This window comes from Grampus griseus (genome assembly GCF_964374135.1).
Source record: "Grampus griseus genome assembly, chromosome: 2".
NCBI classification, from domain to species: Eukaryota; Metazoa; Chordata; class Mammalia; order Artiodactyla; family Delphinidae; genus Grampus; species Grampus griseus.
Window position 1 is genome coordinate 85,600,207 of NC_139018.1, and position 25,297 is coordinate 85,625,503.

Consider the following 25,297-nt stretch of genomic DNA (forward strand, 5'->3'; position numbering starts at 1 on the left):
ACAAACATCTCTAATTAGTTCCCCCATATATTTGCCTTCCCATAATTTGCCACTGTAGAAACTCAAAGTCCTTTTCCTTTGTCTTGTTGCTTCTCTGATTTACAGGTCCCCATACAATCAACCTAAGATGGGTAGAGTTAAAAAGAATTTTTTCCTCCTTTACACCAGTAAGATACTCTTTTTTTCCCAATATGTTACCCTTGCTACAGGTTCCAAAGAGAAGGCTCTATTTCCACACTTACATTAAGCTATTCACTATGATAAGTTATATATTAGGTTGAAAGCTATGAAATTTTGTTTTTTCTAATATAGCCAAATAATGACAATTTAATATGGTTCAACCTACTCTGGCATTAATAGCTGACTTCTATACTCTGTAGCTCCAGGGTATAATATCCAAACACATCAATTTTCCACAGAGAACATAAATAAAATTAGGAAAAGGGAGCAAGGTACTTTTTTCCCCATTAGAGGGCACTCTAACAGAATAAACGTCAAATACTTTTAGTTATTCTACATTTTTACTGACAAAGAAATATTTGATTAAAGTTTTAGTTTTCAAAGTCTTTGCATCTGACCCCAGCAATTTTGTGAGATGCTTTATGGAAGAGGAAACTGACATTGGAAAGGACCTACTCATAGTCACGTGACTGGGGAGAAGTAAAACCTGACTCAAGCCCAGGTCCCCTCTGTCCTAGTCCACCCCGCAGAAGTTTAACAAGATCTTTAACATCAATGGCTCTTAATTTTTTTTTCCTACTACCATACCATTTTCATGAGAATTTTACTCTCATTGTAATATTTCTTATTTCTGGTATGAGTCTCCAAGAAGTGAGAAGGGAAAAAACATCTAGCCTCACCTCCCAGATGGGGGTAGGGAAATACAGTCTGAAAAAAAGAGAAAACCCCGGAGATTTTCACAAGTTTCTCCCCACTTTTCCACTGCACTACTGCCAACCCGCAGTCACTCTTGTAACGGTCCAGTTTTAGTATATGTGCTGCTGAAGCAAGCACTCTTTTAATGGTCCAGGAATCACTGATTTTACAGTGTATACATATATATATATATATATATATTTTTTTTTTTTTACATGAGCAGTAAGCCACCTCGTACTTTGTTCTGAAAAGCTGCCACTTACCAACATCCTTCCGAATCCTATAGAGAAGAAGATGACCCTGTTTCGTTCCAACAAGCAGCCATTCCTCTGGAAAAGAAAAGGACCATCAGCTTTAGTAAGACCCTATTTCTTTAGCTGGAGCTTATAATCAGAAATCAAAGGGTTGAGAAAATGAGTTGCTTTTGATAGTAGGTGTTTTGCAAAACTAAGGAATGTTTATATTCAAGAAATGTTTGAGGGACTTCCCTGGCGGTCCAGTGGTTAAGACTGCACTTCCACTGCAGGGGGCACAGGTTCGATCCCTGGTTGGGGAACTGAGATCCCACATGCCGTGACGTGCAGCCAAAAAAAAAAAAAAAAAAGAGAAAGAAATGTTTCAGAATCAACTAATTGAAGAAATATTTATTTAACTAGGTGAGACATATTAGAGAATGAAAAATGTCCCTGGCTTCATTGTTTCAAATGAAACTGACCAAAAATTTCATGGAAGTTTATAAAATCATAAAATGGGTAGTATAAACATAAAACTAGGTATCTGATCTCAGAAATAACAGCTAATAGGCATCCTTTGAAGGTCTGATGATTTTACTTTAGGAAAAATAAGAAGTGCCATAGCATATTAAACTTACAGAATTCATTATCTCAAAACATGGTCTAACAGATAATAATAAGTGTTGCCAAAGACGTGAAGAAACTGGAACCCTCACGCATTGTTGGCAGGAAAATAAAATGGTGCAGCCCTTTGAAAAACAGTCTGATAGTTCCATAAAAGACTAAACATAGAGTTATCATATGACCCAGGAATTCCACCCATGGGCATACACACAACAGAAATGAAAACATATGTCCACACAAAAACTTGTACATAAATGTTCATAGGAGTATTATTCACAATAGCCAAAAGGTGGAAAGAACCCAAGTATCCATCAACTGATGAATGGATAAACAAAATGTGACGTATCCATACAATGGACTATTAGCCATTAAAAGGAATGAAGTGCTGATATATGCTACAATAGGATGGATCTGACAATATTATGCTAAATAAAAGAAGCCAGACAAAAAAGGCTACATATTGCATGATTCTATTACATGAAATGTCCTGGACAGGCAAATCTAGAGACAGAAAGATCAGTGGTTGCCTGGGGCTCATAGGCTTAGGAAAATGGGGCTGGTGGGACTGGGGAAAAAGAAACGGGGTTTCTTTTTAGGGTGATGAAAATGTTCTAAAATTGTGGCAATACTTGCACAACTCTGTGAATGTACTAAAAACCACTGAATTGTACATTTTAAATGGGTGAATTGTATGGTATATGGATTACATCTCAATAAAGCTATTATTTAAAATTTAAAAAATGATGGTCTAGGCCAGTGGTTCTTAAACTTTGGTGTGTATCAGAATTATCTGGGGATTTATTAAAACAGATTGCTAGGCCCTGCCCTCAAGTTTCTGATTCAGTAGGTCTGGAAGTGGGCCTGGGGATCTGCATTTCTAACAAGTCCCCAAGTGATGCTGATGCTGTTTGTTCAGGGACAGCATTTTGGGAGACATCGGTCTAGGCTAAAAGGCAAAAGGTTCTGAAAGGACTTAAATAATTACTCTGACAGATTTATATTAAATCACTAAGGGAAGTTAAGCATGTACTTCCTCAGGTTTTTGAGGTTGTGTCACTTATTCCTTTCATAAACTCTTGATCTTTTGCAAAATAAAATATTAGATAATGACATAAATAGATAAACTTTATAGAACATGCATTGTGTTCCAGGAAATGCTAAACACTTATCATAGGTTATAACAACTATCCTTTGACTTATGTCCTTTTCTTAAATCCCCATTTTACAGATGAGAAAGTTGAGGCCTAGGTAACTTGTCCAGAGTCACACATGTAGTAAGATATGTGTAGCAGTGGCAGGATTCCAACTTCAGTCTGTCTGATCCTTAACCCCATGCTACAATGCACTTACTAAGGCATCCCATCTCAAAAGAATAGGTGTCAGCCAGAGGCTGTCTGAAAGACAATGGTTATGTTTATAAAAACAGGTCAGGAGCCACATCAGGAACATTTCTCCAGGTTGATGTCCTTAACCTTCCAGAAAAAGACAGTGACTCTGTCCTCTTTTGGGTTTTAAAGTGAAGGCAGAGCACAGAAAGTTAAGACACAGTGTGCTCTCAATGACATAAGTGGAAATCAGAAATAACACTAGCTCCATTGGAACACTGGTGATTTATGTCGGAGCAGAACATGGTGAAAAAAAGAAAAGAATTCAGTTCACAATGCTTGCTTTGCAAACGATATTATGTTTAGAACTTTACTTATAGATATCACTGTATTGAGCAATTGAAAATATTAATGTTGATTTTTAGGACACCCACTAATGTTTCAAATACAAATAAAATGAAGTAGAATCTTTTTTAATTCACTTATAACATATAGAAAAATCTATAGCAAAAAGGCCACCATAATGTTCACCATCTTCCCCATCCTCTCCACTGTGACCCCCAAGCCCCTGCCAGTTCCTATTTTTCTTTACCTCTTTCAAAACAGCTTCATCTCCCACCCTGGTCTGCAAGGCCTATCAATTTTACCTCTACAAGGTACCCGGCAACAGCCCTCCCCAACAGAGTCTCTCCAGGGACCCCTCAGCTGGTCTCACTCTATGTGTACTTCCGTGTTTGCTATCTGTTACCTTACAGCATAGCTCCAATGCTGTCACACTGGGGCTTAACAAAATCCTCATGAAGCTGTACTACCAAAATATGAAGCCAAACTCCTAAGTATGACTTTTAAGAGTCTGCTTTCCATTTTTATTGAAATGTTCATTTACCAATAGATGTTTCTATCAAATGTCTACTCTATTGGTCATGAAACTGAATCAGACAAATTCACTGAAATTAAAAAAAAAATTAAATTGAAATTTTATTTGACCTTTCTCAAGCATTCCTTTGGAGATGCTGAGGAAAATGCATTTCTCATACATGCAAAGTATTGTTAACAGCTTTCTTTTAACTAGTAAAAGCACCACACACATACTCATTCCTAATCCTCAAACTCATAAGGAAAAACAGTGGGGACTTCCCTGGTGGCGTGGTGATTAAGAATCCGCCTGCCAATGCAGGGGACACGGGTTCGATCCCTGGTCCAGGAAGATCTCACATGTCACGGAGCAACTAAGCCCGTGCGCCACAACTACTGAAGCCCACACACCTAGAGCCCGTGCTCCACTGCAATGAGAAGCCCACGCACCGCAATGAAGAGTAGCCCCCGCTCGCCGCAACCAGAGAGAGCCCATACGCACCAATGAAGATCCAATGCAGCCAAAAATAAATAAGTTAATTAAATTTATTAAAAAGAAAAGAAAAACAGTGTATCACCCAGAGGTAATGATGGCACAGAGCTCTGAAGAGGCTTGATTTGGTTACAGACGTCAGTGGGGGCTCAGATGGCCAGAGGACCTGATCCAGGCTGGCCTGTGCACACTCTATGTCATCATATAACACAGCCGTGCACACAAGACACAGAAAATGAAAAGCCTGCAGAGCAGGCAGAGCACGGGATAGACAGTCCCTTCTGAGACTCAACATTGCACATCAGAAAGTGGAACACACTACACAAACGGGTAACACATGCAAAAACAAACAAGAGTCAGCCCTAGAAAATTCCTGATGGCCTAATCCTGAGCCACAGGTTAGACATGATTCCTCCTGGGAAGGAAGGTAGAGCCCTCTAGCTCACAATTACCCTAGTGAAGCTCCATCCAACGTTGCAACCCAGTCCAAACTCATGTGATAAACAACCACTGCTGAACACAGCAGGGAGTACACAGACGAACAGGGTAGTGGGCACTTCTCTTCTTTGGGTCATACGGCAAAGAACAGTGTTTCTCAAAGCATCAGCCCCTGTTTAGCTGCATCAGAATCACTTGGACTTACTAAAATGCACATTCCTAAGCCCTGCTCCCAGAGATTCCGATGCAATGATTCTGTGGCGGTGCCCCCAAATCTGCATTTTTTTAATTACATGAGACATTTACCTAGTTCCAAAGCTAAAACTATGAGAAGTCCCTCCTTGTCCACTTCCCCCTGTTTTCTTCCTTCTGCTATAGGTAACTTTTTTTTTTTTTTTGCAGTACGCGGGCCTCTCACTGTTGTGGCCTCTCCCGTTGCGGAGCACCGGCTCCGGACGCGCAGGCTCAGCTGCCATGGCTCATGGGCCCAGCTGCTCCGCGGCATGTGGGATCTTCCCGGACCGGGGCACGAACCCGTGTCCCCTGCATCGGCAGGCGGACTCTCAACCACTGCGCCATCAGGGAAGCCCTATGGGTAACCATTTTAATCATTCTTGATTTATTTTTCCATTGTTTCTTTGGAAAATATAAATAAAAATGATTGGGTATACACACACACAGATACACACACACACCCTACATTTTTTATAGGCTCTGAATATACATCAAAGTTTGAGAAACAGGCTCTAGAATCAGACATGATTTACTGGATGTGACCTTGGAAAAACTACTTAAATTTTCAGGTTCTTCTTCTGCAAAATGGAGTTGTTATTATTTCATAAATGCTTAATACAGATTAGTACTCAGTAATGGAAGCCATTACTACTATTAATTAATTAAGCAAATATTTAATAAGTATCCATTATGAGTCAGGAACTGTTCTAGGCACTGCAAATAAAACTATGTACAAAACAAAGTTACTGCTCTGAAGAAATTTATATTCTAATATGGAATGAGAGAGACAATAATAACATATAAAATAGCATTAGGTGGCAATCTGTGAAAGAAGATAAGGCTGAGTAAAAGAGTAGCACATTGGTGGATGTGGTATTTTCTTTTATATAGAATAGTTAGGGAAGGTCTTGCAGATTTATGTGACATTTCAGCAAATGAAATGAGGAAGGAGCCATGTAATACCTAGGACAAGAGAGTGCCAGGCAGAGGAAACAGCAAGTGCAAAGGCCCGGAGATAGTTACATGCTTTTGTGCTCATGGAACAAGGAAGACAGTGTAACTAGTATCAGAAAGGAGCAAGGGATAAGAACAAAGGGGATAAAATCAGGGAAGTAACCAGAGGCCTGATCATGACAGGTGCTGTGATGACAGGTGTTGTTATTCTAGCTGTGATGTGAAGCTACTGGAGGGTTTTGAGCAGAGGAGAGATGCAATTAGATTAAGTTTTCAAAGGATCACTCTACCTCTGTGTGGCTAAAATACTGCAAATGGCACAATGGCAAACCCAGGGTAATCAGTTAGAAGACTACTACAGTAATTCAGATGAGAGAGACTGGTGTCTTCGTCAACAGTAGTTAACAGCAGAGATGGAGAGAAGTGACTGGATTGTGGAATTTTTCAGGAGGTGGAGCAGACAAGATTTGCTGATGGATTGGATGTGGTGTATAAGAGAATAAGAGAAGCCAAGAATAATTCCAATGATTTGGGCCTTAACCAAATGGGCAAACAGAAATGCCATATGCTGAGCTATGGGATACAGGGGGACAGGCATGTTTTGAAATCAAGAACTGTTTTGGCCATGCAACCAGATATCCAAATGAAGATGCTGAAGAGGCAGCTGGATTCTACAACTACAGAGTTTCAGAAGAAGTCATCATCAGTATTTTCCTCATTTCCATATCCCAGGAGATGGATTACGGTGGCTCTGTGACATCTTCTACCTCCAATATTGTCTGGCTCTCCAGAAGCCTGGAGGTTCCTGGATGAACTTTCCGCCTAAGGTCATGGTGTAGATAGAAGGGGTAACAACTAGAAATAGCAATATTTAGTGCTGGTAAAGTCTGAAAATAAAGTAGTTTTGAGGCACAAGGCAGTAAATGGCCTCTTGTAGCCAATACCTATCACAGCATCCTAGTAGGCAATGGGTGTTTCTCCTGTTTGCTTGGAGATCAGGCAGAGTGAAAGCTATCTACCATTTCAAAAACTGTATTTCTGGAAAGCACAGGTTCAGGCAATCTTCACTGACACGAACCGGAGTTGGTGAAAGAGACTGAGATATGTGTACTGCTAGTCCCACAGGGTATCAGAGTCAAGAATTCTGACAAGCTAAGTACAGTGTGATAAGTAGCTGCATCCATCCTTTTCAGAAGTATATGTCCGAGGCTGAGTGGAATACCCCTCCCTCCACGTTCCCATGTTAGGCAGCATATGTCTCTAGTATCATTTATCTTGCATCGTAGTCTGTTCATATTTCTTTGCCTGCCATGTTGTGTCCTAGGAGCACAGGCATTGTTTCTTATTCATCCTTGTATTCTTGTCTCTAGCAGAGAGACTGGTCCATGTAGGCACTTAATACATACTTGATGAAGAAACAGGAGAATGAGCCCCTTTGTGCTGAGTGTCAGGTCTTTCATTTTTTCAATTTCTTTATTTCTCCTCTATTTATTTTTAATTTTTACTGAGAGCATTTAATGACAGAAAAATGGCGGTTTTCTTGAGACATCTGGAGGAAGAAGGATTCTCTCCTTAACCCTAGGACAGCTTGCTGTGGAGGTGTGACTTTAAAGAGGCCCAGAGCTAAACAACAAGGTCCTACTGTAGAGAACAGGGAACTATATTCAATATCCTGTGATAAACCATAATGGAAAAGAATATGAAAAATAATGTGTGTATATATATATATATATAACTAAATCACTTTGCTGTACAGTAGAAATTAACACAACATTGTAAATCAACTATACTTCAATAAAAAAAAAAAAAGAGGTCCAGGGCTGCTAAAGGCTGGGGTGGTGGTGAGGGGCACACATTAATAAGAAGATCTAGAGTGAAAGCACCTTACTGAAACGGATGTGGAGAACTCTGACTAGGTGGCACTGTCCACAGATAATGAATAGGACACCAGCTTCCACCAGGCCCATCATGGGTACCTGGCTCAATATAAGATCTGATTGAGGGTTGAGCCACCTTTTTATGGCCCTTGATTTCTAGGACCTGGACATTAACAGGAAAGACTGAAATTACTTCTGTTTCGTCTTTGGTTATCAGACACACACTCACAGATAGGAGCATAATGTTTGTAGTTAAGAGTCAAGGTTTATTTCAGAAACCATTTGTATTCTGGAGCAGAGAAGAGATACCTGACCCTGCTTTCTGCACTGGCCAATCCCAAAAGGATCATGCAAGTTTTTATAGGTTAGGTTTCATGACAGCCTGGAATGATGCTCTTCTACCTAGAAAAGCTAGGTAACTTGGGCATTTTGACTATAAGGCAATCAACCACTCGGCTAGATTAAGAGTGGAGAGTAACAAGTTAGCTACAGTAATTAGAAGTAAGCGATGAGCGATCATTACGGGGGAAAAGACATAGCTGTTAACTTGTTCAATGCAAAAAAAACAAACAAACCATCAAAAGCAAACAGCTCCACCACCCTCGCTGTCAACAGTGCTCTGCCCTCCCTCATCCTAGGCCCCTCTCTGACGGCGTTCGACCGCAGTCCACACAGCCAGACTCCCGTCCACTTCCCTCGCCTCGTGAAAGGTCCCAGCCGCTCCCGCGCTGACCCCGCCTGGCCCCTCGGCTCACCCCAGGCAGCCAGACAGTCGATCTGCAGAGGCAGCTTTTCTAGGATCGGCACCGGTTCAAAGGCGTCGTGCATGGCGGCGGGCGGAGTCGCCGCCGCCGCAGTCTCTCCCGGACTGTGCCGGGTCGGGTGTGGGGACGGAATCAGCCCAAGGGAAGAGCCGGGACCCCTGCTACTGGCTCTTGGGCAATAGAGCCATCATCAACACCGGACTTCCTGCAGAGCCAAGCCCGCCCCTTCCGCAACCGAAGCCCCGCCCCTTCCGCTCCGGTTCCTAGAGCACACTCGAGGAATGCCCTGGTGACTGAGACTGCGTTTCACCCTGGACCGACCTTCTCCATCGTGGAGTGCGAGTGGCCGTGGGCTTAACAAGAAGGAAAAAGGATTTTAATCTTACAACTGTCTTGGGCAGCATAGGGTAGTGAAGAATTCAGGCTCTGGTGTCGGTTAGACCTGGGATGGAGACGTACCATTTAGGAAATGAGCTAAGTAGCTGTGGCGTTTAAGAAACAATCTCTAGAAGTCTTAGTTTCCTTATCTGCAAAATGATGGTAGTGTTGTGTACCTATCTAACGTGTGAGCGCTTGGCAACGGCTAACAATCTAAGCACTCAATGGTAGTTTTAGTATTACCATTATAAACCCAACTAGTTCGAGTACCTTACCCTTGTATTTTACGGGTTAGTCTAAGCCTGTGGTTCTCAAAGTGTGGTCCCTAGATCAGCATCACCTGGGAACTTGTTAGGCAATCTCAGACCTCATTCCAGCCCTAGTGACTCAAAAACTGTGGAGTGGGGAGTCCAGTAATCATTTAATAAGTCCCCAAGGAGAGTCCATGAACTTTAAAGTTTGAGAACCAATGCAAGAATGGTCTGTATCTGGCAGTTTAGCCCCAAGAAAACAGCAGACATGTCATAAAATTAAGCATTTGATTTAAAGAAAAATATAAAAGAAAAAAGGAGTGAGTCTATGATGTAAGGTGTTAAAAAACAAAAACCCACTGACTGGCCCTGGTCACTTTTACAGTCTCTTCATCTGTAAATTAGGAATACTGTCCCATCTTTATCAAATGCTGTTTCTGATAATCAAATGAAATATTTTCAAGTAGTAAGAAACAGAAAAATTGCTAAACAAATCTTGTGGTTCTATGTGGTTTTCACCATAGAAACTGAACAACTTGAAAATTTAGAATTACCAGCTGCTGTGCTAGAAGAAGGCCGAATACCTTGTAGTTCCAGACCCAAGGACCAAGACCAAAATAAACAATGTAAACTCTAAGGTAACAGGTCAGTGTGATACTACAAATTCCTTCTGAACCTCTTCTAGGAACTGATACACTATAACCAAGCAAAGTAACACAAGAAGCCATAGAGAAAGCAGAAAGAATAATCAACCTATAGAATTTGTGCTATACACTCCTGCTTAAAACAACAGGTTCTTGGGAATTCCCAGGTGGTCCAGTGGTTAGGACTCGGCACTTCCACTGCCAAGGCCCAGGTTCAATTCCTGGTCAGGAAACTAAGACCCTGCAAGCCACATGACATGGCCGGGGTGGGTTTTTTTTTTTTTAGCCTAGTCTCAAGTTAATATCTAACCAGTCTCGAAAAATATTTGACCAACTATCCTGCTGCATTATGCTACTGTTCACTTGCTAAGTTTCACTGTGGAAGAACAAGCACATGAAGTTAACACCAGCCTTTTGCAAATGGGTTAACCTGAGAATAGTTCTTCATATTGTTTCTTAGAGATACTATCTAGGTGATTTTTTTTGTTGTTGTTAATCACCATACACAACTATAGAGAAATGTTACATAAATATTTAACACTTTAGTGAAGATTGTAGTAGTGTGGTCACTGCTTTGAGCGGAAAATAAGACAACATAGAATAAAAACCATGGAAAGAAAATTCTACAGGAGAGAGTTTGGGAGAAAGAAGGGTCTTTAAAGAAAGTCTGGAGAAAAAGATATCAATTTTGTTAAAATTTTTTAATATTAAAAAGTGGCATGAACTTTCTATGTAGAACAAAAAATCTTGGGAAGGCAAAATTGGACAAAATCATTCAAACAAATATAGTGCTTCAAATGAATCCCATCACCTTGTGATGTTTCTTATAAACCATCCCTAAACCAACACCAGATACAAGAACAGTCGATCCTAAAGAATGAGCAGCAGTCCAGGGCCTCCACACTATTTCATGCAGAAAAAACTGTTTAAGCCAGAAGGACCTGTTTCCTTTGTATTAGCTCCTGCTTCTGAAGCATTATAATCCCTTTAACAGGGTGCTCACTCACATGCACTTACGACGGAGTGCCTTTCTGCATCTAGTGCAACACCCAGTAAAAGGCATGAAGACAAGCAAAGCATTGCCTAGGACTCTGCAATGCTGCCCTTGAAGGCTTACAAAACAGTAGTTAAAAGTTCTGGAGTGTGCACCACATTGCCAGCAATGGGATGTGTCACAATAGCAGATGTCAAAAGAGTTAAGCTAATATTTCTCTCTAAAGTACATCTGAAATAGAAAAATCTTTAATATACACCGTTTGTAAACAAAATTGCACTTGATTTTGCTTTTTCAAATGATCTAAATCACACTGTAACAGTCTCTCTCTTTCTTTCTTTTTTTTTTTTTGGTTGTTCTTTTAATCATTGTTAGAACCATGGCTCCTTAACGCAGAAGGACTCCTTTTTCTCAAAACTACCTCTGCAAGATTTAACCTTGGCTTCCCAGGAAATGCAAAAATAATTAACAATTTCCCCCATCACCTATGTAACTCCCTAAATAAATTAAAATTACAGGCAGTTGCTCCTGGATATTACTTATTATGGTGTTGATGTCACAGTTCTTCAGAAGATGTTAAATTTTTTAGTTTGACAGATTAAACAATTTAAACATTATAGAAGGTTTAGGAACAACATACACAAGTTGCATAAACATCCATGTCAGGGTGTGGGAGGGAAAGGGGCATCAATGCTGCAAATAAAAAACTTGTAGATTTTTCTCATCCTATGACCTTGTTTTCAATAGAATGTTCTCCTTGTTCCAACACCTCTCGCCAGCTCCAATGCACAAAGATCAAGGAACAGATCAGGATGTCATTGCCTCCTTTAATCCCATGGAGCAGTGTAAAGACTAACACAGAAGCTGATCTCTTCCCAGATACTAGCCATCTTCAGCTGCAAATCTTCCCATTCTTTACTCCATTTTGGACCTTTCAAAGTGCGTGATCATTCGTTCCTAGGGGGAAAAAGGTTATGCTAAGTATATTAATTTTAAATGGTCTACATTCCAAATATCTTTTCTAAAGATGACCACACACACATTTTCTATAAGTACTTGCTTATGTTCACTAAATATTTAGAGCAATGGTTCCTAACCATCTATAAAGATTTTGATACACACAGATGTCCAAGTCCCAAGATTAACTGAAGCAAAACCTCTAGGCTTCTGGACAACAAACCACAAATCAAAGGGAACTGTATGTTTTAGAGTCACTTAAGCTTTAATAAAAATGTGTACCTCCTCTGATTCAGGAATTTAACTTAATGAAATAGTCAAGGATGTGGGCAAAGACTTAGCCACTAGCATCTCCACTGCAACACTCAAAATATAGGACTGTATAAACAAACTATAGTATATCCTTTCAATGAAATATGCTGACTAAAATTACATATGATGAAAAAGTTCTAGAGATCTGTTGCAAAGCAATGTGCATATAAGTCAACACTTTGCACTTGAGAAAGGTTAGAATGGTAGATTTTACGTGTTTTTCACCATAATTTTTTAAAATCATGTAAAAAAATTACATTTGACTATAAAATAGTATTTATAGTATGCCATTTCAATTGAGAAAATTAATGTAATACTATTAAATTTCACAGTAATTATAGTAATTTTACCTTAGAGTATTTTTTCATTTTTCCTTTGCTTCATTTGCTAAGTACCTATAACAAATTTATCCCAAACTGATAGAACTGTAAATCCCTTTTCAATATGATCAATTACATCAGATTATCTATCCTTTTCAGGTTTTTTCCCTTAGAAATACTCGTCCCTGAAGCTCTCTGTTCTCCCGCTCCATTCTGGACTAGCTGTTCTCCAAACTTGTTGCCCAGCTGTCACACTCTGAGAATTTCTTACATCATCCTAGGAATTTATCCCTGCCTCTCTGTGTCGGATCCTTTACTTCCTGGATCCGAAGTCTTTCTCTTTTTAGTTCCCTCATTTTATGAATAACATTTTCTAATACTTTCCTGAGAAAGCACACATAGGATGTCAATTATTTTAGTTTTTGCATGACTGAAAACATCTTTGTTTTACCCTTATATTGATAGTTGAGTACAGAATTCTAGTTTGAAAATAATTTTTCTCAGAATTCAAAGACATTGTTCTATTATCTTCTAGCTTCCAACATTGTTGAAGAGTCTGATGCTGTTTTGATTCCTAGTCCTTTATTTAATTTGTTTCTCTTGTAATTCATTGTTCTTTTTCAGTTCTTAAATCATTTTTTCACACAGGAAAATATAAACAGATGAATTCAGTGCCACCAAAAGTACTACAATAAACCCATATTCCCATAAATGGCACAACTGGGTTTCACATACTCAGCCTCCTCTGGCTGAAATATGCGTGTCTGGAGAGCTGGAGCCAACGGGATACCCTGAAGGCAAACTGTTAGCAGAAGATGGCTCCCAAGAGAAAGATCTAGGAACTGCAGAATATACCACAAAAAGCAAAGGCTTGTCTGAAAGGTAGAGTTCTCAATTATCTCAATGCATGCAACAGCTAAGAAATCTGACACTGTGTACTGCACCACACAGCAGGGCAGTGAGAAGTGACCATTTTTTAGCAGTCAATCCAACACAGTAAGTCACAATTGGGCAGAGGCTTTTAAAAGGCTTTCTCAAATCGTCACCCTAGAATAACCTAAACATTCAGAACACGTCTAGAAGTGGTTTCCACGAACTCAGACTGCAATTCTTACATAAAACCTCATGTGAAATCTTCTAGATAAAGTGTATGGAGCCATATTAAAAGACTAATAATCAACATAAACATTAGAGGTACTAATTATCCTTATTATCTGGAGGACAGTGACACAGATAACACTGCATAGTAGGTAAATTAAAATAACTTTTTTTTTTTTTTTTTTTCCGGTACATGAGCCTCTCACTGTTGTGGCCTCTCCCGCTGCGGAGCACAGGCTCCGGACGCGCAGGCCCAGCGGCCATGGCTCACGGGCCCAGCCGCTCCGCGGCATGTAGGATACTCCCAGACCGGGGCACGAACCCGTGTCCCCTGCATCGGCAGGCTGACTCCCAACCACTGCGCCACCAGGGAAGCCCCAACTTTTCTTTATTATTTTTGCCTAGACTAGATAAGGGTTAAATTTGAATTTCTTAAAGACAAAGGAATTAGTGGAAGAGTACGGTACTGGCTACCCAATTTAAACAAAGACATTCTCAAGTCTGACCACACTTTGTAAGAAATAAAAGGAGGACATGTACAGAAAGGAAACATTCTTGAATATTTTAGTTATAATATTAGTATTTCTCTTTTCATCCTTTGTCAACTATACCAACTATAGTTCATCAGTCCATTACCGAGTCATATAAATAAATCTCCTTGAACAGAAGCCACCAGACCCATAGTTTATGTGCATATGATTTGATTACTAACCTCATCTGAATCCAGAAGGGCTGGAAGTGCTCTGCAGAGAGAAAAACAAACTAAACAATGTAAAATAAAGCCATAAATGGTTCAAAAAGGACAGTGAATAATGACTACAATTTAAAGTTTTTGTAACTACCTAAGATTTGCATCCCATTGAAGACATTTCAGGAAAAGAAAAAGCAAATACAAAAAAAAAAAAAAGAATCACAGTTACTAGAATTGTATGGACTTTAATAGGAACAATGTTTAATTAAAATTATAGGCATGGAAAGGAACTCAAAAATTCCAAAAGGATTATCCCACTGATTTTAGGAAGACCTATAGCTAAATCTTTCTGAGCAGAAGTGTCATCTGAATGAATAATCTGGATTATTTTTGTTTGTATATCATTCCTGGTCTTTATTTTCTAACATCTTTTTAATATTTTTAACACTTCAAATTATTTCAGTAATTTAACCTTTTACTTCTAGAGTTAACTACAAGCATTCTCATTACTATGCTCTTCAGCTCATTCATTTAAAATAATAAAAGTAATACTAACTGTGAAAAAGGATTCTTGTGGTAAGGATTCAAAAACTTACACATCTGTCACAGATGAAGGAACATTCTCTTCTACCCACTTTAAATCATCTTCCTGCTGAGAACATATAAATGCCAGATGTTACCAAAATGCACCAAAATATACATCTCAAGTAACGATCTAAAGAGGTCTCAATTTAGTCTCTTGTCACTCTGAACTAGTATATTCACATAACAGGACAAATAACAGAAAAATCAAATAATTTAATTTAAAAAACTAAACTATATGAATGAAATATAAAATGATATCCTCATCCCTAAATGCTTTCTTCTCAGTAATCTAATACCTAGAGTTTTTGCTTCATGTAAGCTTTGCTCCTTAAAACTGAGATAAATTCTAAAGCCCTTTTAAATGCAGAGTGAATGCACAGTTCTTAAGGAAAAAAAAGCTGGCTGAAAAACTCTTGATTTTTTTAAAAAATTGAAGTATACAGGGCTTCCCTGGTGGCGCAGCGGTTGAGAGTCTGCCTGCCGATGCAGGGGACACAGGTTTGTGCCCCAGTCCGGGAATATCCCACATGCCGCGGAGCGGCGAGGCCCGTGAGCCATGGCCGCTGAGCCTGTGCGTCCGGAGCCTGTGCTCCGCAAAGGGAGAGGCCACAACAGTGAGAGGCCCGCGTACCACAAAAAAAAAAAAAAAAAAAATTGAAGTATACAGTTGATTTACAATGCTGTGTTAATTTCTACCATGCAGCAAAGTGATTCAGTTATACATATATATATTTTTTCACATTCTTTTCCATTATGGTTTATCACAGAATTTAAAAAAAAATTTTTATTGGAGTATAGTTGATTTACAATCTTGTGTTAGTTTCAGGTGTACAGCAAAGTGAATCAGTTATACATATACATATATCCACTCTTTTTTAGATTCTTTTCCCATATAGGTCATTACAGAGTATTGAGTAGCACTCCCTGTGCTATACAGTAGGTCCTTGTTGTTTACCCATCCTATATATAATAGTTTGCACCTGCTAATCCCAAACTCCCAATCCTTCCCTCTCCCACCCCCCGCCTTGACAACCACAAGTCTGTTCTCTATGTCTGTGAGTCTTTTTCTGTTTCGTAGATAGGTTCATTTGTATCATATTTTAGATTCCACATATAAGTGTTATCATATGGTATTTGTCTTTCTCTTTCTGACTTACTTCACTTAGTATGACAGAGATTAAGTCCATCCATGTTGCTGCAAATGGCATTATTTCATTCTTTTTTATGGCTGAGTAGTATTCCGTGGTATATATATGTACCACATCCTCTTTATTCATTCATCTGTTGATGGACATTTAGGCTGTTTCCATGTCTTGGCTATTGTGAACAGTGCTGCTATGGATATAGGGGTGCATGTATCTTTTTGAATTACAGTTTTGTCCAGATATATGCCCAGGAGTAGAATTGCTGGATCATATGACAACTCTATTTTTAGTTTTTTGAGGAACCGCCATACTGTTTTCCATAGTGGCTGCACCAGCTTACATTCCCACCAATAGTGTAGGAGAGTTCCTTTTTCTCCACACCCTCTCCAGCATTTGTTATTTGTAGACTATTTTTTTTTTGTAGACTTTTTAATGATGGCCATTCTGACCGGTGTGAGGTGATACCTCATTGTAGTTTTGAAAAAATCATCTTTACTACAAAAAAGATCACCTTAGATTATTAATGGGGCTATGATTTCATTGACGAAAACCATTAAACAGAACCATCAGAATGGTCTGGAACCTTTTCAGGACATAGCAGCAAACCATCTAGTTAAAAGATTACTAGGTCCTAGACAGAATCTCTTGCTATCTCTGTTTTTAAAAATGTTAATTACAGCATAGATAAAAAATCATTAAGGCCTGTACATAACTGCTGAGCTCCACCAAGGGCTAGAGGACAGGGGAAAAAAAAAAAAAAAAAGAAGTCATACTTACTGCTTTGTTTAATTTACTATTTCCATTTGGTTCTTGTTTGGTACTTCTCATTTTCATTCCTTCTGTAGAAGAAAAAAAATACACTGGTTAACTAGGTCAGTAGACCAGCATTGATAGCAAAAATGGATTCAGAGCTTTATTTTAAGCTTATTGACACTAAATTATACTACAGATAAGTTTTTCCATCTTTACATTTGTGCTGCAAAGTTCAAAGTCAAGTTTTCAGCCCATCTCTAGCAAGTAAACTGGACATTTAATGTGCCATTATTTACTGAACATGGTTTCATCTAAAGATTCATACCCTTACTTTCACTTCCCCCTAACTTCACTGCATATCAAACTGAAGAACATGTTGTAAAAGAATAAATACATGCATCAAAGTCTCTTGATTTTGATACTCAAAATGTTATACTTCTTTTACTCTATTTCTAAAAACCAGAAAAGAATATTTAAAGCACAAAAGGTGAATTTTATCACTACCAAAGCTTTCTTTCAGCATAGGTTCCTTTTGTTCATCCTCCTCCTCTTCCTCAGACAATGGTGAAAAGGCAAACCTGACAGAACAAAGGTAACAGAAGGAAAAAATTAGAAAACTAAAAAAAACTACTCCACTATCTGGATTTTACAGGACTAATTATTGAAACCTCAATTATAGTCATTCATTACATCAGTTTAGTGAATAATAAAGTAATTCTTCCCCTTCAGAAAGCTCTCAATTGCCGCTATTAACAAGAGAGAAGCAGGACAGTATCATATTTATGAGTGCAGGCTCAGCCACAGACTACTTGTGACCTTACACAAGTTACCTATTCTCTCTGTGCCCCAGGTTCCTCATTTGTAGATGGGAATAATAACAGAACATTACTTATAGAGGTAATGAAAAAAGCAGGTAAGTCATCTCAAATAGAGTGCTTAGAACAATACCTCACAGTAAGCACTCAATAAATGTTCACTTATAAGCATATGTATCACACAGGGGTAAGTAAATTCTCTTGTAATTCAAAATTTCAGACTTCAAATTGGTAGTTATGATTGGGAAAGCCTGATCTTGTTGTGTTCCAAGTAATTTAAAATCTCAATTTCTAAGTGGGAAGCTGAGAAGATGAAGGCCTGATCTGGAATATCTGTTATCTTTCCTTCGCAACTTACAAGAGATTCAGCAAAGCAGCTACCAGATAGGTAATTCCTAGAATGCTTTAGCTTTGAACTCATTCTGCACTTTCCATTTTACTGTTGCCTATTACTTTCACTCTACTTTGTTTTAAAATCACCCTTACCTGATAAAACTCCTTATAAGCTAGGAATAATAGGGAACACCTGTAACCTGATAAAGGGTAACTAACAAAAATTCACAGTATGGGCGCAGTGGTTGAGAGTCCGCCTGCTGATGCAGGGGACACTGGTTCGTGCTCCAGTCCAGGAAGATCCCACATGCCGCGGAGCGGCTGGGCCCATGAGCCATGGCCGCTGAGCCTGCGTGTCCAGAGCCTGTGCTCCGCAATGGGAAAGGCCACAACAGTGAGAGGCCCACATACCACAAAAAAAAAAAAAAAAAAAAAAAAATTCACAGTAAATATCAAAGTCAATGTGATCCTTGAGATGCATTTATTTTAAAGTCAGCATAAGATGAAGAGGCCCACTCTCATTTCCTCTATTCAGTATTATACAGGAAGGCCTAGCAAACACAAGAATCAGAAATGAGACAGGAAGACTATTAATTTGAGATAATAACCAATCTAATGAGAAAATCTAGAAATTATTAGAACAAGGTAACACAGGAGAGTTAATGGATGTGATATACAAAAATCAATAGCATTCCTACATAATTGGAAAAGCCTAAATTATTATTTTAAAAGAGGTTGCATCCATAAGATCCACAAAGGTTTTTAAAAAACACATTTAAAGTTATAAAACATAACCGAGGCACTGAAAGGATTGAAAAATGGAGAGATAACACACTCAAGGATGGGATTATCAAAAAGATACAAAATTTCCCTAATTAATCCATTAAGCTTAATTAGATTCCAATCAAAATCTCATAAGGTTTTCCTAGAATTAAATAAGCTGATTTCCTTTTTTTTTTTTTTTTTAAAGCAAAGACCCAATAACAAAGTATATTTTTTAAAAAGAAGATTAAGGGGGAGGGCGGTTTAGGCCCTGGAGATACAAGATTTATCAGGAAGCTAAGATAATTAAGATTAAGACAATGTGCTACTGAGCAGGACAAGAGCAAAAGGGACAAGAGATCCTATAAACAAACATACTCTTGATGAATGAAAGCTCAACTGTGAAATTTTTTTAAAACTTATAGAAGAACTTTATGACTTCACCTCAAGGTAGGAAATAATTTTCTTAGAACACAAAATGTATAATCTGTGAAGGAAAAAAAATGACAAATTTGACTCCACATTTTTGAGTTTTTCTATAACCAAAAACATCACTAAAAAAAAGTTCAAAGATAATCAAACTAGGAGAAAATATCTGGAATACTTGAACATTGGAAATATCTGGAATATTGGCATCTAAAATATATTAGGAATTCCTACAAATCAATACAAAAATGATCAACAAGGCAATAAAAAAATAGCCAAAGATATAAAAAGCTGATTGATGTAACTGACGGTAAACATATAAAAGACACAAAAAGTTAGCTCAGTCTTAAATGCAAATAAAAGTAACACTGAATATTAACGCTCATCCATCAGATCTGCAAAAATTAAATAAAATAATGGGAGTGTAGAAGGGAAGAGGAAAGAGCTCCTCATACCACTGTTGGTAGATACGCAATTTGTTTCAGATTTTTTTTGGAATACAATCTGGTCATACTTTAAAAATTACAAATACACATACCCTATAACCCAGCAATCTCAAGGCCACTCACTAATATGTACTGAGCATCTGCTATGTGCCAGTGTGTAGTGAAAATTTAACCTTGTGTACACAAAGAGAGGACTGGTTTTGCCCTTGACTACTGAGAGGTGATCTCTATGCCCCTGGCATGTCCTGCATGATGGGAGTGTCTCTGGTCACCCAGTTTGGCTCTGGCCACAGGACAGTCTAACAGTGTGACCTGTGACAAGGTCTCTGGGGCACACAATATTACTTCTGGCCTCCAGAGGAACTAGCAATTAAAGATAAGCCTGACCTCCAGGCCCTCCTTGGAGACTGAAGTTCAGCCACACAGATAGTAGGTGGTCGAGCCCCAGTAAAATCTCTGGACACCAAAGGCTCGGGTGAGTTTCCCTTGGTTGGCAATACTCAGTGTGTACTGTCACACACTGCAACCAGGAGGAGGGAACACCATCTGTGACTCCATGGGAGCAGACAACTGGAAATGCCGCATTTGGACCCCTCCCGGACTCTGTACTGTAAGTCTCTCCCCTTGGCTGATTTTAATTTTTATCCTTTTTCTGTAATAAACTATAGCCATCAACATAACAGCTTTCAGTGAGTTCTGAGTCCTTTTAGTGAATAATCAAACCTGAGACGGTTTTGCAAACCCTTGAACTCGCAACTGTGTATCAGAAGTGAGGACAGTCTTATAGGGACCATTCCCTCAGATTTTGCAGCTTGGCTAACTCCATGTAGCCAGGAATAGTTTTTGGCCTTCGTGGAACTTACATCTGGTTTGAGGGTTGGGGGATAGGAAGAGAAGATAGATAGTAAGTAATAAATAAAGTATATAGATTTTAGAAGATAATAAGTGCAATGAGAGAAAAAAAATGAGGCATAGGGGTATTCGAGTATATAAAAATAAATGTATGTAACCGAGCAAGACCCTATGGGACCTTCCTGGGATAACCCCTCTTCCCTGGCCCCAAACCCTCTGCCTGTCTTTAGAAAAACTTTAGCTTCCTAGACCTTCCCCGAGTTCCAAAGAATAAATTTAATCAGAGAAATGAGAAAATGTAGAAGCAAAGGAAAACAGTCAAGCAAGACAAAATAATAATAGTTTAGCCATTAAACCAAGTCAAGGACCTTTAGTTCCTCCTTAAGGGCTATGGATAATATGCTGAGCCATATCCTTTGCGCTGTTTTGCCGATACTGAAACCCACACCAGGTGGAAGAAGTTAACTGTGTGCTGCCAAAAGCCTGTAGATCCTAGACTGGTTGGAACCAGAAGGCTGACAGGATTACCTCACCTCTAACCAATCAGAAAAATGTCTACAAGCTGATCATGCACCCCACACCCCTGCTCCCTTACTCTGTCTTTAAAAGCCTTTCCCTGAAGGAAACGGAAAGGGAAGTCCCTAAACCTTTGCTCTAAGTACAACTGTATGCTGAGTCTCATGAGTCCTTTTAAACATATGTGGTCTTGGGCTTCCCTGGTGGGGCAGCAGTTAAGAATCTGCCTGCCAATGCAGGGGACACGGATTCAAGCCCTGGTCCGGGGAGATCCCACATGCTGCGGAGCAACTAAGCCCGTGAGCCACAACTACTGAAGCCCAAGCGCCTAGAGCCCGTGCTCCACAACAAGAGAAGCCCCCACAATGAGAAGTCAGCACACCTAAATGAAGAGTAGTCCCCGCTCGCCGCAACTAGAGAAAGCCAGCGCACAGCAAAGAAGACCCAACGCAGCCAAAAATAAATAAATAAAATAGATACATTAAAAGAAAAAAAAGTGATCTTGGGGACCCTAAAACAACCAAACTGGAAATAGTCCAAATGCCCATGAACAGGGAAACAAGTTAATTAACTATACTACATCTGTACTATGTAATATAATGCCATCCATGAAAATAGATGAGTTTAATTTAAACCAGTTGTCTTGGAAGGCATTTCCACTATGCACTGTTGAGTGAGTAAAAGATTCCACATATGAACAAGGAATAAAATGTGGCAGGATACATCACATTGGGCTGTTAACACTGGAGTTATAGGGAGTGGGCACAATGCTTTTTAAAAAAGGAGAAAGGAAGAGGACAGGTAAAGCAAAAAAAAATTTTTAAAGACTAAAGAGGGCTTCCCTGGTGGCGCAGTGGTTGAGGGTCCGCCTGCCGATGCAGGGGACACGGGTTCATGCCCCGGTCAGGGAAGATCCCACATGCCACGGAGTGGCTGGGCCCATGAGCCATGGCCGCTAAGCCTGCACGTCCAGAGCCTGTGCTCCGCAACGGGAGAGGCCACAACAGTGAGAGGCCCGTGTACCACACACACAAAAAAAAGACTAAAGAAAGGGAAAAATTTTATGTATAGATATAGCTAGCAAGTGAACAGAAGATCAATAGATCAGTGTAGAGGGAGGTGGCAGGAAAGGCTGGGAACAGCTGCTGGAAGTGACAGAGCAGTGGCCTCACACAGTGTGCTGGAAGAGAGGTGGGTGAAAGGGACTTTTGCTTCCACAGTCCACATTTCGGCTGCTCACCGTGTTTGCTTACAGGACACATGCTGACCACTTAGCTGAAGCCCAGAATCTTCCTCCACTCACAGAGGCTCAGAAGGGTTAAGTTTTGGCATCTATCAATCGTCACCCTGGCTGCCAAAGTCAAGTGTATCCTATATGCAGTACCACTGGAGGCCCTTGTCCTGCAGAACGTGTGGCATCTGGAAGACCCTGTCACCGAGGCCGTGTACGCTGACGTGATTCGCCTCCCTCGACCAGCCCAACCAGAGACTGGAGGTTGACATCCAGCACCAGGACCTCAGTGCCACTGCCTGAACCCTGCAGGAGTGGTGAGTGGGCAGCAAAGTGGTGCTGTCAGGCACTGAGGAGCAGGTGAGCCATGTAGCCACATCTCAGGAACCTGAGCAACATGTGACTGAGCTGAGGGAACCAACTCCTGGCACCAACCAGTGCCAGCCCAGCGAGAAAGCCTCAAAGGGCAAGGGGCTCTGAGGGAGCACCAAGATTTGGTCCAGGTCGAACTGAAGGGACTGTCATTTCTTCCCTGGGACTGTGGGACCCCAGCTATCTGCCTGCCCCTTAGGAGTCCTCAGAGAGCTTTCTTGTGCCCCTGACCAGTTGATAATCCTAGGTTCATGACCCTTCACACCTCCCTTCTTCTCTCCCCGACTCCCAAGGGAGGAGGCAAGTACATGGGTTTGTTTTTGTTTTTGTTTTTGCAGTATGCGGGCCTCTCGCTGTTGTGGCCTCTCCTGTTGCAGAGCACAGGCTCCGGACATGCAGGCTCAGCGGCCATGGCTCACGGGCCCAGCCACTCCGTGGCATGTGGGATCTTCCGGGACTAGGGCACAAACCCGTGTAGCCTGCATCAGCAGGCAGACTCTCAACCACTGCGCCACCAGGGAAGCCCCCAAGTCATGTTTTTGTTGGTACTTTTTGTTTTATGTGACTTTCTTTCTTTTTCCCTTTTCTCTCTCTTTTTAATAAATTTATTTATCTATTTTTGGCTGTGTTGGGTCTTCGTTGCGGTGCAAGGGCTTCTCATTGCGGTGGCTTCTCTTATTGCAGAGCACAGGCTCTAGGCACGCAGGCTTCAGCAGTTGCGGCATGCGGGATCAGTAGTTGTGGCTCACGGACTCTAGAGCGCAGGCTCAGTAGTTGTGGTGCATGGGTTTAGTTGCTCTGCGACATGTGGGATCTTCCCAGACCAGGAGTTAAACCTGTGTCCCCTGCATTGGCAGGCGGGTTCTTAACCACTGAGCCACCAGGGAAGTCCTGTACCTAACTTTCTTATGTGTCCCATTGTTCCCTCCTGCTCCCTGCCATGCTCTCTCCCCTATTTCTTTAGAAGCCAGCATCCGTCCCTGTTTATTATATGTCATTGAGTAGGCAGGGCTGCTATGTCCTCAGCATAACCCACACGTGTTCCTCCTCCCACCACCCCAGCCCTGCATACCTAACCCCCAGCTCTTACTCCCTGCCCCCAGGCTATTTGGGGAGCATCTGAAGAGCCACAAGGCTCCCACCTTTATTCCCATCCTGAGAGTTCTGGGAGCCAGCCTGCCTTTCTAAGAGTCATTGATGAAAGTCTAGGACACTTTCAACCCAGAATCCTGTCACACTGCTGTTGTTTCCTTTCCTCTTTCCTCACCTTGGGTCCTGGAATGCTACTGCTTTGATGACTCCATAGCCTAAGGGCAGCTGTTTCTTGGGCTGTTGTGAGATGGTTCATTCTTGGCCCTGACTATCTTAGAAAGCCTGATGGCAATCCTGGACGGATTTATACTTCCTTTTGTGAATTTGGTGGGGGAAGGGCAGGAGATATATTGTAATAAAAAGAGTATATATACATATATCTATATATAACATGACACAGAAATAAATCTGCAAGAGGTCTATCTACAAAAAAAAAAAAAAGATTAATGTAAAGGAGGGTCACAAGACCCTTAGTTATATCATCTCATCCTTTTCCTTCTTCGGTGGTATAGCTGCATAATATAAGCTCTTAACTGTCTAAAAGCACATGAAGAGGGGGAAAAAAAGAAGGGAAATAAAGGCATGGCTAATAACAAAATAAAGATAGCCAATTCGTAAATAACTGAGATTTGCCTATAGTTAGACAAAGCAAATTCACATGTTGATTTTTATTCCATAGTCAGTCACTTAAGTTTTCATTTTACCCTCTCTGTTGTTACAAAATAAGCTGAGCTACCGACTATAGAAATTGTTATTTCCTTCTGGACACTAGATAGGTGAGACTCTCATTACAATTGTCACAATCTACCTCCCTCCCTTATTTACCCATACAAATACTTATATTAACAGAAGATGTCAGAACTGAAAGGGACCTCATATCAATAGGTATCAATTCCCCCTCTTTTATGAAGAGGAAACTAAGGTTCAGAGAGGTGAAAAGAGGCAGCATGCCAAAAAACACAACTCACATTAATAGGAGAGCTGAGACATGAACCCAATTTCCTAAGTCCAGACCCAATGAGTACTGTTTCCATTACATGATACAGCCCTGACAGTGTCACCCACTGAACCACCCCAATCGATAACGTGGCCATTCAATGGTTAGCAGCGTAAATAAGAAGAATCCCCAAACCTCTGGTTGTTTGCAGATGGTCGCCAGAGAACCATGATGACAAAGAGGATCATGGAGAACAGCAACCGCCAGATGGCATCATCCACCCAGAGCTCCCGCCAATCCTACCAAAAGGGGAAAAAACACATTTATATACATTATCTTAACACTTTGTTCGCAAAGCCCTTTGCATAGAACAAGAACTACTTGTTTATTCATTCAACTTATATTTACTAAGGGCCTGCTATATATGCTAACAAGCACTGCGCCAAGCACAAAGTGAATGAACCTAATTTCTTCCCTTGTAGTGATTACCATTGTTAAAGAAAAGGCACTAACCAAACAGAGTGCTTGTCAATGCTTCATTACAGCTCTGAGAATCTTTAGGGAAGGGTTTTTATATAAGGTAAGAGAAAGTAACATCAGGTTGTTATTTTTTATAATTTTCATTTTCATTTATTTTTACCAAAACAGAGCCATAGCTGCCTCCAAAGAAATGCTACTGGCCATAGTCTTTGTGCTCAGATCTTAAGGACATGG

General features: G+C 40.2%; 2 protein-coding genes and 1 long non-coding RNA gene across 6 annotated transcripts in view; 1 reads left to right on the plus strand and 2 right to left on the minus strand.

The window, feature by feature from the left end:
- VPS39 (VPS39 subunit of HOPS complex) overlaps positions 1-8,842 on the minus strand; it is a 47,784-nt gene extending 38,942 nt beyond the window's left edge. The window contains exons 1-2 of the mRNA XM_082681772.1: positions 8,665-8,842; positions 1,140-1,205 (exon numbers count right to left, since the gene is read on the minus strand). Of these exons, the coding sequence (XP_082537898.1) occupies positions 1,140-1,205; positions 8,665-8,737 (139 nt within the window). The 5' untranslated portion in view covers positions 8,738-8,842. The remainder of the gene's footprint in view (positions 1-1,139; positions 1,206-8,664) is intronic.
- A 2,436-nt stretch (positions 8,843-11,278) lies between these two features.
- TMEM87A (transmembrane protein 87A) overlaps positions 11,279-25,297 on the minus strand; it is a 42,633-nt gene continuing 28,614 nt past the window's right edge. For 2 of the 4 annotated variants that reach the window (XM_082647477.1, XM_082647479.1), the window contains exons 15-20: positions 24,779-24,882; positions 17,306-17,379; positions 16,826-16,887; positions 14,915-14,967; positions 14,340-14,370; positions 11,279-11,897 (exon numbers count right to left, since the gene is read on the minus strand). In XM_082647477.1, the coding sequence (XP_082503603.1) occupies positions 11,856-11,897; positions 14,340-14,370; positions 14,915-14,967; positions 16,826-16,887; positions 17,306-17,379; positions 24,779-24,882 (366 nt within the window). In that variant the 3' untranslated portion in view covers positions 11,279-11,855. Of the gene's footprint in view, positions 11,898-14,339; positions 14,371-14,914; positions 14,971-16,825; positions 16,888-17,305; positions 17,380-24,778; positions 24,883-25,297 lie in introns of all 4 variants that reach the window. The other 2 variants (XM_082647476.1, XM_082647478.1) reach the window with 1 other exon arrangement.
- LOC309818886 lies at positions 19,869-23,170 on the plus strand. Its single transcript, XR_014296391.1, has 3 exons — positions 19,869-20,193; positions 22,207-22,542; positions 22,893-23,170. It is a non-coding gene; the product is annotated as an uncharacterized lncRNA (long non-coding RNA).